Source organism: Bombyx mori, chromosome 7 (assembly GCF_030269925.1).
Source record: "Bombyx mori chromosome 7, ASM3026992v2".
Classification (NCBI taxonomy): Eukaryota; Metazoa; Arthropoda; class Insecta; order Lepidoptera; family Bombycidae; genus Bombyx; species Bombyx mori.
The window spans coordinates 8,658,698-8,677,801 of NC_085113.1; the positions used below are offsets into that span (position 1 = coordinate 8,658,698).

At 39.1% G+C, this 19,104-nt stretch overlaps 1 protein-coding gene and 1 long non-coding RNA gene across 2 annotated transcripts in view; one reads left to right on the top strand and one right to left on the bottom strand.

Moving 5' to 3' along the window:
- The window catches only part of LOC100127100 (1-cadherin), a 271,341-nt gene that overhangs the window by 221,998 nt on the left and 30,239 nt on the right, over positions 1–19,104 (top strand). Inside the window, exons 12-13 of the mRNA XM_021351441.3 lie at positions 5,053–5,206; positions 7,170–7,357. Of these exons, the coding sequence (XP_021207116.2) occupies positions 5,053–5,206; positions 7,170–7,357 (342 nt within the window). The remainder of the gene's footprint in view (positions 1–5,052; positions 5,207–7,169; positions 7,358–19,104) is intronic.
- On the bottom strand, positions 4,082–6,540 carry LOC134199163 (uncharacterized). Its single transcript, XR_009973529.1, has 3 exons — positions 6,395–6,540; positions 5,494–5,670; positions 4,082–4,203 (listed from the first exon to the last, which is right to left on the bottom strand). It is a non-coding gene; the product is annotated as an uncharacterized LOC134199163 (long non-coding RNA).

Sequence of the window (19,104 nt, forward strand, 5' to 3'; positions counted from 1 at the left end):
TACCATTCGGATATGTTACTTTTATTAAAACAATCGACGAAAGCTGCTTTTAAAATAGCTTATTCGTTCGCGGCGTCTGTTAAAACAAAAAGACCATTTGGTATTTATAACGAAAAAATAATATATGATCTATTTGTATAAAGTTATTTTGAGAATTGTATTTTCTTGGTCGTTTAAACAGTAGTTTTCAGTAATTACATTATCCCACATCCCTTGCTTCCGGAAGACCACTTCATTTAAATACTTTTCTTAGGGGATGCTTTTGTGTAACACTGATGTAAATCGCAACTGGAAGGAGCAATTTGAAAACCTTTTTTTTTCCTGCCTAAGCTGATGATAGCCTTGAGAGGCTATATCAGCGTCGCCTTAACTAGTAGGTGAGCTCACGGGGCTCAAACCTGACGACGTTGCTAACACGAACCCTAGCAAGAGCCGTGCTTCGCAGAATCTACCACCGGATCGGAAACGCGACCCATTGAGAAGATCCAGCGAAAAACTGAGTGGGCTGTGAAAATCTCGTATCTATACACTATTATGCTATAACATAGTGTAGATTTTCCCAAATACTATACGTACTTACTAAACGTAGTAATGTCTATTATATGTGCTTACCTAAAAATATTTTGTATATTTTTATTTGCACAATAATGTCTTTAGAAAAAACCAAGTCCTCTAAGTTTCTATGTTTCTTGGCAATTTTTATTGAATGTTGAAACTGTACTACAGATCAGTGCCAAAGTTACGCCGATACAAACCTAAAGGTTCACTTTAAATAATAATACCTAGGCCTTTACGTGTGATATCGATGGGTGAAAGACTAGTAACTGGTGGTAGGACCTCTTGTGAGTCCGCACGGGTAGGTACAACGATCCCGCCTATATCTGCCGTGGAGCAGTAATGCGTTTCGGTTGGAGAGTGGGGCAGTGGTTTTAACTATACTTGAGACCTTAGAACTTATATCTCAAGGTGGGTGGCGTATTCACGTTGTAGATGTCTATGGGCTCCAGTAACCACTTAAAACTAGGTGGACTGTGAGCTCGTCCACTCATCTAAGCAATAAAAAAAATTCCATCAATATTAGTTGACATCGGTTGAGGTGGTACCTACCCGCGCGGACTCACAAGACGTTCTACCACCAGTAAACTTATGTTATTTATTCAAAAATTAATACGCCCGGAACTTATAAAGCATATTATGAGCTCTGAACACTGTTGAATTCGATTTTATTATTTAAATAATATTTTTCCAATCCCGACTCGTAGACGATCGGCGTATTTCAATATTGCAGGAGCAGAATCGGGACTGAAAAAATACGAATGTTATTTCAGAAGCCCCAATATTGTCATGGCGAACAAGCAGCGCACTAGCCCTTGCAATTCGGCAATGTTAATGACATAATCCTTAACTTAATAAGCACGTTTGTAGTTTAACCGCAACTATCTTAGGTGATGACTTTAGTTACAAAAAATAAAAAAAAGGTGCGTGTACTTATGTACGCGCGTAAGAAGTTATACTTTAATTTTATTAAATTTATTTCTTTTTTTTTAATATTAAATAATAAATAATAAATATGTAACGTTAATAATTTAATAATATTTAGTTTGAATTATATTAAATAATAATTTTGACATTTATATTAATAAAAAATGAATGATAATAACACTTTTTTTTACGAGTGTACATGCGCGAAATTTCACCTGCGGCTATATTCAGACTCGCCAAGTTACGTCGGTCGTATTGTAATGAGCGATTTAGTGGGCAACTTCATTCTGTTAATTTTGTGTCACGGTGCGCGCGCATCGTAAAATTTCACTCTCATCAATTTTTCATAACGCGCCTAAAGAAGTATAACTTCAAAAGAATATTACAGCGAAAACAGGTAATAACCATAACAGCACTTAAAGCAAATAATTCCTTTGGTTATCCATCGGCAGTCGCAGAGAGATAGATGCCCGTCAATATAATTGAACGAATCGCGAATCCTATCGGTTTTTTGTACCTTTATCGCGATTTATTTGAAGTTAGACCTCCGGTTGTGGGTTTTTTTTTATTGAAAGTCGTCCTGGCCTAAAGGATAAGACGTCCGGTGCATTCGTATCTAGCGATGCAACCGTGTTCGAATCCCACAGGCGGGTACTAATTCTTCTAATAAAATACGTACTTAACAAATATTCACGATTGACTTCCACGGTGTAATAAGAATCAAACCCGCAAAAATTATAATTTGCCTAATTACTGGTGGTAGAACCTCTTGTAAGCCACATGGGTACCACCACCCCGCCTATTTCTGCCGTGAAGCAGTAATCCGTTTCGGTTTGAAGGGCGGGGCAGCCGTTGTAAGTATACTGAGTCCTTAGAACTTATATCTCAAGGTGGGTGGCGCAATTACGTTGTAGATGTCTATGGGATCCAGTAAACACTTAAAATCAGGTGGACTGTGAGCTCGTCCACCCATCTATATCTATCTAAACAAAAAGTTGTTTTAGTTTCCGATTATATTCTTCTACAAAATTTGTGGCTCATTTAAAATTAAAATCACGTGTTTTTAATACTAAAAGCATCTACGATCTCCCTTCAATTGCCGAATGGAAAGCACGCGTGAAACCCTAATCGCACGGTCGCATCTCCTGACATGACCATACCAACGTTACCTGTATTAAAATTAAAACAGATAAAATTAGTATTTCCAGTGTAACATATAGCAATGAATTACATAGAATATTAGATTAAACCACAAGACGTACCCTCTTTAGGACGGCCACAACTTAGATAAAGATTTCTATTGTGGACCACGTCTTTTAGCTGGGCCATCGGTTAGAACAATGCTCTCCAGTATATGTATATAGGATTTATATAATAGTTATAAGCGCCTATTCTAATAATACCTGTTACGATACAGGGCGCCTAAATTAGACGCGCGTAGTGACATTAGCAATGAAACATTTCAAATGATACCTCCGCCATGACATGACATACTTTATTGTATAGTCGACAGTGACATTAACCGTGTCCAAGACGAATTCAATATTGTTCTTTTGTAACACATACATTTTAGGGTTCGTTTCATTGCCATAATCCCGAATTCTGAGTCTTTTATTGAAAAATCAAATATTTTCATTTCAGTATGTTACGTTTGAAAAAGTCCTCATCAATATATAATTGGGATTATTGTTTACTAGCGACCCGCCCTCGCTTCGCTTCGGAAACATTAAATTTTATTATTGATAGCTGAGTCCCGCGATGTAACCCGCGTCATTGTCGTACCGCGGCTGACGCTGCGAGGCGAAGCTAGTCTAAAAAAAGTTACTCCTTATATCATCAGCTACGTATCAGTGAAAGTCCCGTCAAAATCGGTCCAGCCGTTCCAGAGATTAGCCGGAACAAACAGACAGACAGACAGACAAAAATTGTAAAAAATGTTATTTTGGTGTACGTGCCGTATATATATTCATATGCATGTAGTACAAAGCGGCTATTTCAAAATTACAAACAGACACTCCAATTTTATTTATATGTATAGATAATTCACTTTCGAATTCTTCCAAGCTATAAATACAATAGTCAGTTTTTTTTATCAGACTTTCACATTTTATTGAACTAATCATCGGAAAGTTTTGAATCCAAAAAATAAATATGAATACTATAATAAACCTGATAAATCTTTTCTACATTAAAGCGAAGAAAACCGTGTGTAAAAGCTAATGAATTAATATAAAAAAGTCCACAATCTCAGCAATTGTTACTGAGAAAAAATTTAATAAACTCCATGAATTGAAACTCAAGCTATTTATAACAAGCAAATGTACTAAGGTTTCGTTGAAAAAACTCATTGAGGTCAAGTCGATATCCAAGAAAAAATGATGGATAGATTTTTTAATAGCCTTACTCGAGTTGTATAGAAAAAACATTACTTTCAATGGTAAATCTTTTAAATTGAAAGTTTTTCATTGAAATGAAAGTAGAAAAGGATTGCTATTTCAAAATTGAAGATATTAATGCAAAGGTCATCGACATCAATCACTATATTCTCATACTCGTTTAACATATATTATTTAAGAAAAAACTGTCAAAGAACGCTTGGGCAACAAGTCAGTCATATTCAATTTAATGTATATTTACCAGACGTGAGAATGAAGCGTTATCTCTCTCAGCCATTTCATATTGATATTGTTCGCTCGATGACTGAAATTCGACGCTGACAACCTAAGATACATCCACTTTATTCATTATAAATTTTGTTTTGATTTAACAAAGAAAAAAATACGAAATCGCTTGACAGGCAAAAGAAAAATGCTGAATATACTACATATTTCTTACTGGTGGTAGGACCTCTTGTGAGTCCTCTCGGGTAGGTACCACCACTCTGCCTATTTCTGCCGTGAAGCATCGTTTCGGTTTGAAGGGCGGGGCATGAATAAAACCAATTTTTAAGTACGTTTCATTTGGCGATAAAAAGGATAATACGAAAATATACTATAAAATATAATATAAAAGATTTTCCCGGTGAAGGTCATGGGACGACCGTAGGGGATTAAGAATGCGTGCTCCTGTCGAGTATATTATATCGATGTACATCGAATCATTTCGTTTTCTCTTACCTGTGTAAGCTGACAAAAAAGTTTTGGATTAATATATTTTCCGAGTATCTTTAATTATTTTTGGAGTTGGATAATGGTCGTAAAAACTTGTATCAAGAATACGCACACACACACACATTCAAACAATGATATATTTTCTGGTGGTAGGACGCCTTGTGAGCCCGCACGGGTAGGTACCACCACTCTGCCTATTTCTGCCGTGAAGCAGTCGTATTGTAAAAATGGAGACCTTAAAACGCATTCTCAAGGTGGGTGGCCGCATTTACGTTGTAGATGCCGATGGGCTCCGGTAAGCACTTAACACCAGGTGGGTCATGAGCTCGTCCACCCGTTTAACCAATAAAAAAAAAAGTTTGTGTGACGACGAATAATTAAGTTTGCAATGTTTACGTTTTCATTTGGGGGATTTACCATGTAAAGATTAGAACTTATAATGTTGATTAACAATCCACAGACTCAGCCGGTCATTTGGTACGAGAATGAGCCACCAGGCCAGGTTGTGGTGCTGACTGCGAAAGATTACGACTCCAACGAGAATGGCCCGCCATTCACATTCGCTTTGAACGAATCTGCGTCTTTTGACATCCGATCCAAATTCCAAATACAAGGTGAGTGTAATTAATGTTCAATTGAAATCACTTTTTCTTTCTTTTTTATACCCCTAGATCAGTAGAAGAGCTCATTGGTTTCTGGAGTTCATAGATATCACAAACAGAATTTGATTGTCACGGCGGAGTTTCCAGTGTGGATTCAGATACGATTTCATGTCGCAAAACTCGCAAGACGTTAGACACTTTTGATGAGTTTTCGTCATTTCGGGGCTGTTGTAACCGCCACGATCATCGGTAGTCTGAAGATTGCGGGTAGATGTTAGGAGCAGACAAAGCAATCTTACCTCCTTTTCTAGTTTTTTGTTTTTTGGAGTTACCACTGGAACTTGATAATTCGCCGCGACAACATCTTTTTCCGAATACTTAAATAATAGTGTTTGTGATCTATCACATATCTATATTACATATATCACAAATCATTATCTATATAACCACGAAAACACCTAGACACGTCTGCTTATCTAAAGGAATAAGAAAAAAATTTATGTTATTCTAAATTGACGATAATTCATATCAATTTCGTCACCATGTTGAAACCACTCGTGCTTCACCTATCGTACGAAACAGAAAAAGTTACAAATCAATTGTACAAACCAAGCATAGAATACGTAACAGGCCACAAATTTAATATTAAGTTTAAATATTTAGTTATATAAATGGAAGTTATATGCGAAACCCAATATTGGACGTAAGGTCGGGATTACCGTGATCTCAAATTATCAATTTGAATAGTTTAAATTGTTTCAATATTTTTTTTTATAAGTGTTTCGTATCTCCAAGAAGAAAGTTAAAATCCAAATAGAATACTCAACTCGTTCATTCAAATCACGCTGTTACCAGACCAATTGAAACGCGAGTTCCACTGGAGCTTAAACTTATTATCGCAGCTCTGCAGATTCCCGCCGATCAAAGCCGCGCCACACAAAATTCTCGCAGAAGCCCTCAAAATCGAGTTTCGATCAATTAGTGTAGTTAACATGCATTAAATGACGTCGTAGCGAAGCTTTAATTCGGTTAGGAAAGTGTCGATTCGATTCAAAGCCAGCGTTCGGGGTTACAGAGTTGCTAACGTTAGTAAGCCTCGCGAAGTTTACTGATTCTTATCTTCTGTCTAAGTTGTTATTTTCGTCAATAACTACAAAACAAAAGAGAAAAAAAATCGGTTGATAAAAAGGGAGAAAATACCTGACTATTTCTTTCCCATCTATATAGATCTACATCCTGAGAAGGTGAGGGATCTCGTTCAGTTTGTTCTTCCAAGGGTTTTTGAAAATGACAAAACCGATGAGCCTTGTGCCGATAGGCAATAAACAAAGCAGCATAAGGCTATTACATCCTAGAATCGAAAAACCTAATATGAAAAAAATGTACGTAATGTTATTGAACTAGAATGGCGACTGTTAATAATATCCGAGTGTCACTTCATCAAATGCTGTTCTCGAAATAATTCTAGGATAACTACCCAATAAAAATTCCGCTCATATCTTTCCAGTGGGAACGATAATTCTTCAAGAAGAGAAAGGAAAAATTATATTTGCCAAATTTGTTTTGGTCTCTAATATCCCATTATCCTGCCTAAACATAAATCGTTTATACGACGTAACCGCTAGAACGATTGCTCTGCGATTTATTAATGAAATCCCCCCAAAAAAAAAACGTATGCGTATTTTACTTCGTCGAAAATGACACGACGAAAAAATAAGCACGTGAATTGAGGGTAAAGGTAAAATGTCTTCAACCCAAATTATCCATTGTGTTGTTAGTTTCTGGTGCGAAAAATTTGGGATTCTACTTTTAAGAACGGTATTTGAATCTGACTGACACTATTTCGACGTGTCCAAAGGGGGGAATCACCACCAGACTTTGGTAATGGCATAGCAGCTTCGTCGTGAATGATCCAACGCATCCGTGCCAAAAAACTGGGCATATAAATGTCATTAACGCCACTTTAAAATTTCAGGGAACATCCTTTCTACATTAGTATCCTTTGATAGAGAGCAAAGAAAAGAATACAAGATACCTGTAGCTATAACCGACTCTGGCACTCCGAGGTTGACGGGTGTTTCGGTGCTACATGTCGTCATAGGTGACAGGAATGATAATCCAATGGGACCAGGCCATAGTGACATCTTCGTTTATAACTATAAGGTACGTATTTTCCAGGTAACAATATTAAATAGCTCCTAAAATCCTGCTTGATTGATGAAAAGTTAATCAAAAACTCGATTCTTTAAAATCTGCTAACCGATTTAACACATCAATCGATTCCTGTTTCATAATATGATTGTCAATAACAGCTTCTTTTGTTGAACAATTGAGGTACTATATTTAATTTGCACGGGTTTTCTTTAGTGTCCTTGTTACTATTATTATTTGGTGATTATTTCTACGTTTGTTTGATTTACAAGCTTACTTTATCAACGACATTGTTGTTAATGTTAACTTCCACGAACAATCAAATATCGTATTCAATTATGGAATCGAGTATCGTAAAATGAAATATATGAGTTAATAAAACGTAATTTACAGCGCTCATTAATTTAGGTCATTTAACGTCTTAAAGAATATTAATATTCTTTATTCGCCTCGCACAATTTCTTTATGACCTTTAAGCGCTTTTAGTACATTGGTGTTTTTGATTGCATTTTATGATTCGACTATAATTTTGCGGAAATGTATTATTCGGAAAATTTGCCTGCCTGATTACGCTTCAAACAGAACGAATTAATTGCCTAATAAAAATTTAATTACAACTTAATTAAATACAACCCATGGCCACCTAATTTTTTTTTATGCGAAATTTCTTCGCTCGCACTATACGAGTAAAAAGATAGGAAAGGAAAATCATCTATCGATTTATATTAGTAGTACAAAATTTCTGTAAATATAATAGAAATTCTTCGACCACGGAATTGATAAATAAATCATTTTAATCATTACAAAGACTTATTGACTACAATATAAAAATATACGTTACCTACCTGCAAAAAAAACTCAGATAAAAATCTTCACAAAACGTGTTTGTCCTTAAAGGGCCAATTACCTGAAATGTAGATAAATGGGCTCTGAGGATGCTGGAAAAAATCTTCTCATCTCTTAAAGAGCACACATCGCATATTTTCTTTGTGTAGGGAGATATTATGATTTCGTTCGTCTTATCTTAAATATATTGCATATATTCAATTCTGCCTTTTTTGATCTCATTTCAGAATGGTTGTTAATAATTATTTTCAAAGTCTTCAATATTATCTTAGCTTGCGATCGATCTATTGTATAATTTCTAACATAAAAACAGACGGTCTGTCGCTGGGATAAGGAGCCATCTAAGATAGTATGGTTTGAACATTCTCAACCTTTTTTTGCTATTTATTGTTTTCATAATTATTTGGTTTGTTGTTTATAGCATTAGTGGGAAATTTGCGCTCAGAATCAAGTCAATCACACAATATATTGTTTTGGGAGATAGTAATTATATTATATTCCGAAGATATTACTTTTAAATTAAACATTCAATCGGCGCGCGAACGGTTGTCGACTGACATCTAGTGACATCTGCGTATTCGGGAATTCCGATTTCGCCCGATGACGCCCGAATGTGACTTTTTTTAAGGGATTTTATGACCTGGTAACTAAGACCTTTAGGTCAAGTCTTATTTTAATGTTAATGACAACTTTTTTATATGAAAAATGATATTATGTAATAAAATGAAGTTGATTATTATGAAGCATGGCATAAAATAAAATGAAATGAAATGAAATGAATTGAAATGAGATGAGATATTAAGGGATGAAGTATAATCTCAGTAAAATGGTGGTCATTTACTGAGACTTTTTCAGTGGATTTTTTGGAAGATCCCGAGAAGTTACGTTCAGGGGCTTTGTTTCATTTTCCCAGTGTGCCCGTGTTGCAAGCTGCAATTAAAACTACTGTTACTGTATGTACTATCGTTTATTGTTTACATATTTACGATAATACACGCGAGATTAAACCGTGAAAGTAGTTATGATTATAGCTTTGACTCGCAAGAACCGAAGGCAATATGTTATAGCTAGTTGATTAATATAGTTTTTAGCAAATAGTATCCTAAATATAATCAGCGTTTAAAATTCTAGTCTGTTTTTTGTTTTTGTTTAATATGCATATGACTATACCTTGGTGCGACTTTTATGACACAAATCTTTCCAATTTAATACATAAGCTACAACAACTACTACGGCGAAGGAATATGACCGTATAATAAAATTAAGATGTAATTAAACAATTAAGGCGTCGCTTGTGGTGGTGTGTCGTATTGTGGTCATTTTTATGGACAGTACAGTTAGTTATCTTTACGATACAATACTGAAATTCCAATCGAATCGCTGAAGGATGAATTCATGTTGATTATATTTACTGCGATAACATTTGAACACCAAGTGGACCTTGAGTTCGTTAGCTCCAGAGCATCCTAATTGGGACAATAACAAATTTGCGAAATTACAAAATGGCGGCATCAGGTTTTCATATCTCGAGATATATCTTGGGATAACTGCCTACAGTTAAATTTGTAACGAGTAATAAATTAAATGTCTGATACAGTAAAAAGGCTTTGAGAATTTTTTGTATTTGTTAAACCGCTATTTTAGAATGAATACAAATATTAGTAGCACGTAAGTCATCGTTGTTAAGTACAGTCATTCTGCCTGTTTCCACCGCGAAGTATCCAATAAATACGTTTTTTAGTTTGGGAAAACCCTTATACATTTGATACTTAGACCTTATGATTCGAGATGGGTTCACATTCACATTGTGATGTATAGACATCATAAACCACTTAAAATCAGGCGGGCCGCGAACTCGTTTTTTTTATTGCTTAGACGGGTGGACGGTCCCACAGCCCACCTGGTGTTAAGTGGTTACTGGAGCCCATAGACTTCGACAACGTAAATGCGCCACCCACCTTGAGATATCAGTTCTAAGGTCTCAGTATATTTACAACGGCTGCCCCGCCCTTCAAGCCGAAACGCATTACTGTTTCACGGCAGAAATAGACAGGGCGGTGCTACCTACCCGTGCGGACTCACAAGAGGTCCTACCACCAGTTGTCATTTACTCGTCGATGCAATAAAAAAACTTTCGGTCTATTTACTTATCTTTAGCAGCAATACTTACGTAGCTTGTCCCTAAGTAAACCCAATTAAAATATCTAAAGAAACTTGGGCGCTAATATTTGTATAGCCTTGCCTATATCAATAAAGCGGTACTAAATTATTTAGTGTGAAAATTTTCGCAATATGAATAATTATTCTTATAATTCCTTAGAGCAGCTTGATCAGAGTAAGCTGTTAAGTTGTCGAACCAATTTTCACTAGGTGCTTTCGACTATTTTTTTCCACCTAATCGGTGGTAGCCTAAAAGCTATGCCGGCTATGGACTGGTAGGTGAGCTTACAGGCTCAACCTGAGAATTGCTAACACTAGCCCTAATAAGAACAGTTCTTCGTTGAATCTACCGCCGGATCGGAATCGCGACCCACTGAGAAGATCCGGCGAGAAACTCAGTCGGTTCGTTCTATCGCTAAATTAACAAGGCATTAAACTTCTGTTTTGTAGAAGTTTTTGCCGGCCAAACGATGCAGTTAGTTTTAATTTACCGCTTCAACGCTTTCGTATTTCTGTTTTTTAGAAACATTGGGTTCGTCAAAACTAAAGCAGGGTTTAATTCACTTTTATTGTCATCAGTTTTGGTTAAATACACTTTTTTTTTTCATTTATCTGCTTCCAATCCCAAGAATTCGAGTGACGTCGAAAAACCACCTAAGCCTTTTAAAGAACTGGTTCTTTTAATTACTTTATTAATATCTAAGTAAGCCCGTTATATTATAGTTAAAATGCTATTTTTGATATTATTTAAAACAAAACATATTTGGTACTGTCACGTACGAAAGACTTTTGAAATTATTTTAAATATTTACGTCAAAAAAAAAACGAAATTAATTATCTATCTACAATATATGGTATATTTACAAAATATTCGTGACTAATATGTCTGTGTTTTATTTAACGCTAACAGATGGAAACATACTTCAGCGAAATGTACAGTTGGCGGTTTTATGTGAGTATTAAAAACTTAGTCTACATTCGCGATGGCGTCAAGTGATCTGGCAACGTGGCTTCGGGATTGCCATTCCTGTTCCGCTTCGTACCTGTGTTAAATCGTTGTTTTGTGGCCGACTGTACTGGTCGATGGTTTTCACTGGAATGTTTTTTATTCTTTCTTTTTCGTCAGTTTCTTTGATGTATCTTTCTTTCTTTCTTTTTTATGGTTTTTGCTGACGACTTCTGTTTGAATGTTTTGTGTAAAGCTGAACTTGAAATCGTTCTAAGTCTATTCATCTGATCTATACAACATGTAACATAATTAACGCACACCCTGAAAGTAATTTGTTCAGAATCGGAATCTGGATCGATTTTGATTGTTTTTTATGTACCAAATTTTTTTTCTAAAATTTAGTTAAAACTAAGTAAATTACAGTCACCCTACACAGCTAGCTAAACAGTTCATAGAAACGAAAATGGAACGTAAGTCAGGGTATTAAGACTTTTTAAAATGAAATATCTAATTAGTAAAAAAAAATTTTATTTAATTAAATAAATCTGATACTTATTTCAAGGCTAATAGTCTATTACAAAATAAAATACCTACGCACACAATACCAACAGCGACCGCCGGCACACAGCAACACTACAATACATAAAAGAAAACCGTAATACAAAAATAATTACTATCACTTTCTTTCGTCGGCTTAATATTCTTACAATAAACGGCAGGCTAATCCCGATGCGACGCGGTTGCGTCGGCGGTGATCAAAGAAAAATCTAAACAACGAAGTCAACAAAATATTTTTGACAAGTCAGTCACGCCGCGTCCACCTTACCGATAAGAGGTCAAGTGATAGTGCAAATAAAATATCTTCCGTATTTCGCTATGTCTTTTCGGTCAGTGACCTCCTAGATCAGCTGATTTGACGCCTCTCGACTTTTTTTTGTGGGGGCGAATTAAATCGCTAGTTTATAACACACAGACAATAAATGCCGAAGAACTAAAGAATAAGATAATAACCGCCTTTGATAAAGTGAAAAGTGACATTGCAGTATTATCTAAAATAAAACAACAAATACGAAAACGGTCATTAAAGTGCATTGAACAAGCGGCGCGGCGAGTAGGTGTCTGTGTGTGCGTGCGCAGCGGAGTGTGAATCGGTGACCATTTTATTTCCACGAAATTGGAATAACTAATTTCACAAATAATCAATGTTAACGCACATATAAATAATATTTGGTGTATGCATAGCGTTTATACTATTAAAGTCTAATTGGGGTGTTTGAGGGTGTGCGTTAAATATGTTACATGTTGTATATCAAAATTATAAAAGTTAATAGGAATGAAAATTTTTGAATTAATTAGTTCATCCAATAGAGATTAATAATAAGCTTTATGTGAAATATATGAAATTAATAATCGATTCCGAGCGAATTGTATTTCATTTTATTCGAATAGATCAAGAGTCCCTTTCTTTTGACAATAAATCCTACATATATTAGCTAAGACAATACCACTAGTCAATAGTCAACGTCAACACAAAACGTTAGTATTTAATCAATTATCGTTATTATACCTTTTAGTAGTCAATACCTTCCCGTTACTGACAATATATTCAAATTAAAATAATTGACTTTCGATTTACTACTAACTTTGAATGATTTTTCAGCTAGTAATTATTGAAATCAATCGTTGGGCCGATTATTCGTCTATACTTCTATACTAATATTATAAAGAGGAAAGATTTGTTTGTTTGTTTGTTTCGAATAGGCTCCGAAACTACTGGACCGATTTGAAAATTTTTTTTTCCATTAGAAGCCGACATTGTCCCTGATGAACATAGGCTACTTTTAAAAAAAAAAAAATTATTTAATTTTTTTGGTTTCATGTGTGTTTTAATGTTTCCGAAGCGAAGCGAGGGCGGGTCGCTAGTTGTTTATATGATTGTGTAATTAACATTCAATTAATTTGCAAATTTTGTTCATATTGTTTTGCGGTATGACGTATCCATGTTAATTAATTCGGTTTGAAGGGTGGGGCAGCCGCTGTAACTATACTTGAGACCATAGAACTTGTATCTCAAGGTGAGTGACGCATTTACGTTGTGGATGTCTATGGGCTCCAGTAACCACTTAACACCAGGTGGGCTGTGAGCTCGTCCACGCATCCAAGCAATAAATAAAAAAAATAATTAATTGTGAAGAAACGTTTGCCTAATAAATAATTCAAATTCGAATTTGATGTTGAATTTAAATCACAAATTTTTTTTTTTTTTACATAACCGGTGGTAGGACTTAGTCCGACTGGCTGGCGACCACCCTCCAACTAGAGTCCGCCGCCAAATAGCCTAGCTGTGTTCCGGCGTGTGGGTTGGAGAGCCAGTTCTATCCCTTCCCTTTCCCCTTCCTTGTTGTGGGTGAGTCTTGGTGACGCCTGGAACTTGTGGAGCAGACGTGCGTGCGAACTCACGGGGCGTGATTGTTTGACGGGGGTATAGGGAGACCCAGTGAAACGGTACCCACTGCCGCCCGCCGGTCAGTAGGGGACCTGAACCCGGGTGTCTCTACTAAACCCGCCCCGGGAAGCTGTCCCGCCAACCGGTGTAAAATTCTGTCGTGCGGTCGTCGTGCCGGAGTCGGAGACCGGAGTGGATCCCGGCGATCGCACGCAGAGTGGACTGGGGGGGGGCCCTTCCATGCCCTGCGTCTGTCTCTCACGCAACCCGTGGTCGAGCACGTACTATGTTCCGCGCTTCATTCAGGTGTTGCCTCGATCTCACCTCTAACATCCTACCTCTCCTTATCCTACTCTCCGGAAATATAACAACTTAATTAATGAAGTCGAAAAAAAAGAAATGGGTTTTACAGGCGGCTCCCCATTCCACATTTAATGTGGATTTCAGCAATGTCAGGGGCCTACATAGCAACCTTGACGCCGTACACCACCACCTTGAGACGGCGCAGCCTGCCCTGCTTTTTTTAACGGAGACGCAGATATCTGCTCCGGATGATACCTCATACCTTGAATACCCCGGCTACGTATTGGAGCACAACTTCCTGCGTAAAGCCGGGGTGTGCGTATTCGTCCGGGCTGATGTCTGTTGTCGCCGTCTTCGGGGCCTCGAACAACGGGACCTGTCCCTCTTGTGGCTGCGCGTAGATCACGGGGGCCGTAGCCGAATCTACGCGTGCCTGTACAGGTCCCACAGCAGTGATGCAGGTTCAGCTCTGTTTGAGCATGTGCAAGAGGGGACTAACCGCGTGCTTGAGCAGTACCCATCTGCGGAGGTGGTGGTTCTTGGAGACTTTAACGCTCACCACCAAGAGTGGTTGGGGTCCAGAACCACTGACCTCCCGGGTCGGACTGCCTACGATTTCGCCTTGGCCTACGACTTCTCCCAGCTGGTGACACAGCCCACCCGTGTCCCAGATATCGAGGGGCACGAGCCTTCTTTGTTGGACCTTCTGCTGACCACAGATCCGGCCGGATACAGTGTGGTGGTCGACGCTCCGCTTGGATCGTCTGATCACTGCCTTATTCGTGCTGCCGTACCACTCTCTCGTCCTGATCGTCGAACGACGACCGGGTATCGAAGAGTTTGGCGGTATATGTCAGCAGATTGGGATGGATTGCGTGAATTTTACGCATCCTACCCATGGGGGCGGTTCTGCTTTTCCTCTGCTGATCCTGACGTCTGTGCGGAGCGTCTTAAAGACGTGGTGCTCCAGGGGATGGAATTGTTTATTCCCTCCTCTGAAGTGCCCGTTGGGGGTCGCAGCAGACCCTGGTATAATAATGCCAGCAGGGATGCTGCACACCTCAAGCGGTCCGCATACGTGGCATGGGATAATGCCAGGAGACGTCGGGATCCTAACATCTCAGGGGAAAGGCGGAAATATAACGCCGCTTCCAGGTCCTACAAGAAGATTATTGCCAGGGCGAAATCGGAGCACGTTGCTAGAATTGGCGAGCGACTGAAGAGCTCTCCCTCTGGGAGCCGTGCTTTTTGGTCGCTCGCCAAAGCTGCAGAAGGTAACTTTTGCAGATCTAGTCTCCCACCACTACGCAAGTCCGATGACAGTCTGGCCCATAGTGCGAAAGAGAAGGCTGACCTTCTGGTCAAACTCTTCGCCTCGAACTCGACTGTGGACGACGGGGGTGCCACACCACCGAACATCCTCCGGTGTGATAGTTCCCTGCCGGAGATCTGCTTTACACAGTGTGCAGTCAGGCGGGAACTCCGACTCCTGGACGTCCATAAGTCGAGCGGGCCAGACGGCATTCCTGCAGTGGTTCTGAAAACGTGCGCCCCTGAGCTGACGCCTGCGCTAACGCGTTTGTATCGCCTCTCTTATTGCACTAACAGGGTTCCGTCTTCATGGAAGACTGCCCACGTCCACCCTATCCCCAAGAAAGGTGACCGGTCGGACCCATCGAGCTATAGGCCTATCGCGATAACTTCCTTGCTTTCCAAGGTGATGGAGCGAATAATTAATATACAACTCCTGAAGTATCTGGAGGATCGCCAGCTGATCAGTGACCGACAGTACGGTTTCCGTCACGGTCGCTCAGCTGGCGATCTTCTTGTATACCTTACTCACAGGTGGGCTGAAGCCTTGGAGAGCAAGGGCGAGGCTCTTGCTGTGAGCCTTGATATCGCGAAGGCCTTCGACAGGGTCTGGCATAGGGCACTTCTATCGAAGTTACCATCTTACGGAATCCGCGAGGGTCTCTGCAAGTGGATCGCTAGCTTTTTGGATGGGCGGAGCATCACGGTCGTTGTAGACGGTGACTGTTCTGATACCATGACCATTAACGCTGGCGTTCCACAAGGTTCGGTGCTCGCCCCCACGCTTTTCATCCTGTATATCAATGACATGCTGTCTATTGATGGCATGCATTGCTATGCGGATGACAGCACGGGGGATGCGCGATATATCGGCCATCAGAGTCTCTCTCGGAGCGTGGTGCAAGAGAGACGATCAAAACTTGTGTCTGAAGTGGAGAACTCTCTGGGGCGAGTCTCCGAATGGGGTGAATTGAACTTGGTTCAATTCAACCCGATAAAGACACAAGTTTGCGCGTTCACTGCGAAGAAGGACCCCTTTGTCATGGCGCCGCAATTCCAAGGAGTATCCCTGCAACCTTCCGAGAGTATCGGGATACTTGGGGTCGACATTTCGAGCGATGTCCAGTTTCGGAGTCATTTGGAAGGCAAAGCCAAGTTGGCGTCCAAAATGCTGGGAGTCCTCAACAGAGCGAAGCGGTACTTCACGCCTGGACAAAGACTTTTGCTTTATAAAGCACAAGTCCGGTCTCGCATGGAGTACTGCTCCCATCTCTGGGCTGGGGCTCCCAAATACCAGCTTCTTCCATTTGACTCCATACAGAGGAGGGCCGTTCGGATTGTCGATAATCCCATTCTCTCGGATCGTTTGGAGCCTCTGGGTCTGCGGAGGGACTTCGGTTCCCTCTGTATTTTGTACCGTATGTTCCATGGGGAGTGCTCTGAGGAATTGTTCGAGATGATACCAGCATCTCGTTTTTACCATCGCACCGCCCGCCACCGGAGTAGAGTTCATCCATACTACCTGGAGCCACTGCGGTCATCCACAGTGCGTTTCCAGAGATCTTTTTTGCCACGTACCATCCGGCTATGGAATGAGCTCCCCTCCACGGTGTTTCCCGAGCGCTATGACATGTCCTTCTTCAAACGAGGCTTGTGGAGAGTATTAAGCGGTAGGCAGCGGCTTGGCTCTGCCCCTGGCATTGCTGAAGTCCATGGGCGACGGTAACCACTCACCATCAGGTGGGCCGTATGCCCGTCTGCCTACAAAGGCAATAAAAAAAAAAAAAAAAAAACATGGGTGGACGAGCTCACAGCCCACCTGGTGTTAAGTGGTTACTGGGGCCCATAGACATCTAAAACGTAAATGCGCCACCCACCTTGAGATATAAGTTCTAAGATCTCAGTATAGTTACAACGGCTACCCCACCCTTCAAACCGAAACGCATTACTCTTTCACGGCAGAAATAGGCAGGGTGGTGGTACCTACCCGCGCGGACTCACTAGAGGTCCCCATCGTATCCTATCGTAAAGGTCCTACTACCCTTACGATAAATTAATGATCAATATTGAGCTGCATAATTTATTTGGCTAATAACTGATGGTATTAACGGTAAAGACTCTATCTAACTTATTATTGACCTGACCCATTCTATTTTCTAACAGTCGTGCCTTCCGGCTGACGAGCATGACAGCTGTGACAAACACGACATAGTTATTGGCCAGCTCTTAATTTACAAAAATCTGCTGATCTTTATTACGTGTTACGTCATTTGTGGCGAAAATAAATTGCGAGCTAATCATACAAGATACACTAACAACCAGTGGTCACATAAAATAGCATTGGTTGATTGTTTTTTTTTCTTTTGTTGCCCTTGTAGGCAGACGAGCATACGGCCCACCTGATGGTGAGTGGTTACCGTAACCCATGGACTTCAACAATTCCAGGGGTAGAGCCAAGCTGCTGCCAGTGGTTACCGTCGTCCATGGACTCCAGCAATGCCAGAGGCAGTCAAGCCGCAGCCAAGCCGTTTTTTAGATGGACATGAAAAAAAGAAAACAATTTATTTACAAGTAGTACAATGACTTAGCAACCCAAAAAGATCGTGCTGTGTGATTAGATTAAATATATTTAAATTAGTTAAATTAGTATTTTCTTAATTTTAAATTAGTTTAAAGCCATTTGATAAATCACAAAAATAATGATAGAATGATCGTTTCAATTTACTCTTATTCGTAATTTTAAAAATTAACAACTCATCATTTGTTTTGGACACATAACTATTATCAAATTCGCTAAACCTTCTCACGGAAGCAATTACTACAGATTTTATAATTAATATTTTTCTATATCAACACACTTCTATGAGTTCGTAATCCGAAAAGCCTCAAAGGCTATGTTTCTATTATATTCAATTCTGCTCGTAAACTCCAGATAGCAAAATTAAATGTACATTCGTGCAAAATGAAATATTAACAAAACCCATTTATGTCTTAAGTAATTTCATGAAACGCATGCAGTGTTTTAATAACGTTAAAAGGATCAAGTTTATTTGTTAAATAATTCGTAAAGTTTCATTTGATTACGGTTTTCGCGTTCCCCCCGACGCCCGGACGCGACCGCCTGAAAGCGTATGAAATATGATAATGTCTCGTCGCTCGAGCCGAGGATTCATTGGTCTTTACGACGAAAATCGTAAACAGTTTTACGATTTTTCATTGTAGCAGACTACATTATTAGCGATTAGACGGTTTACTGTCGGTTTCGGAGTTATTCCCATTGTAAACGCTGCGTATAGCGCGACTTGATCACATGATACTTGAAAAAGACAAGTTTTTAACAGTGCTTTATCACGTACTACGAAATTGAGAGATAATTATGCGAGATAATCGTCCATTTAGTTATCTCGGTGTAGTCTTACGTTCCTTGGAGAAATCTGTGAGGAATAGGTTTTTATTTTTGATTTAGTTTACAATCGACTAATAAAGATAAAAATCTGTTCAGAACAAAGAATATCGGTATTTGCTTATAGTTTAAAGTATCTCATTAGCGGAACAGAATTGTCTTTCCTTGAATTCAATGCGTTCAAATGTTTCCTTCAAGCTATGTTTAAAAACAGCATAATTTTATGGTAGATTCTGTAAGAAACTACCGATAATCCAAAATTATTTTCTTATTTATTCAAGTGGTATCAATAGATCTAATTGAACTTTGTTAAGTTACCGAGAGGTACCTTTCAAAAGCGT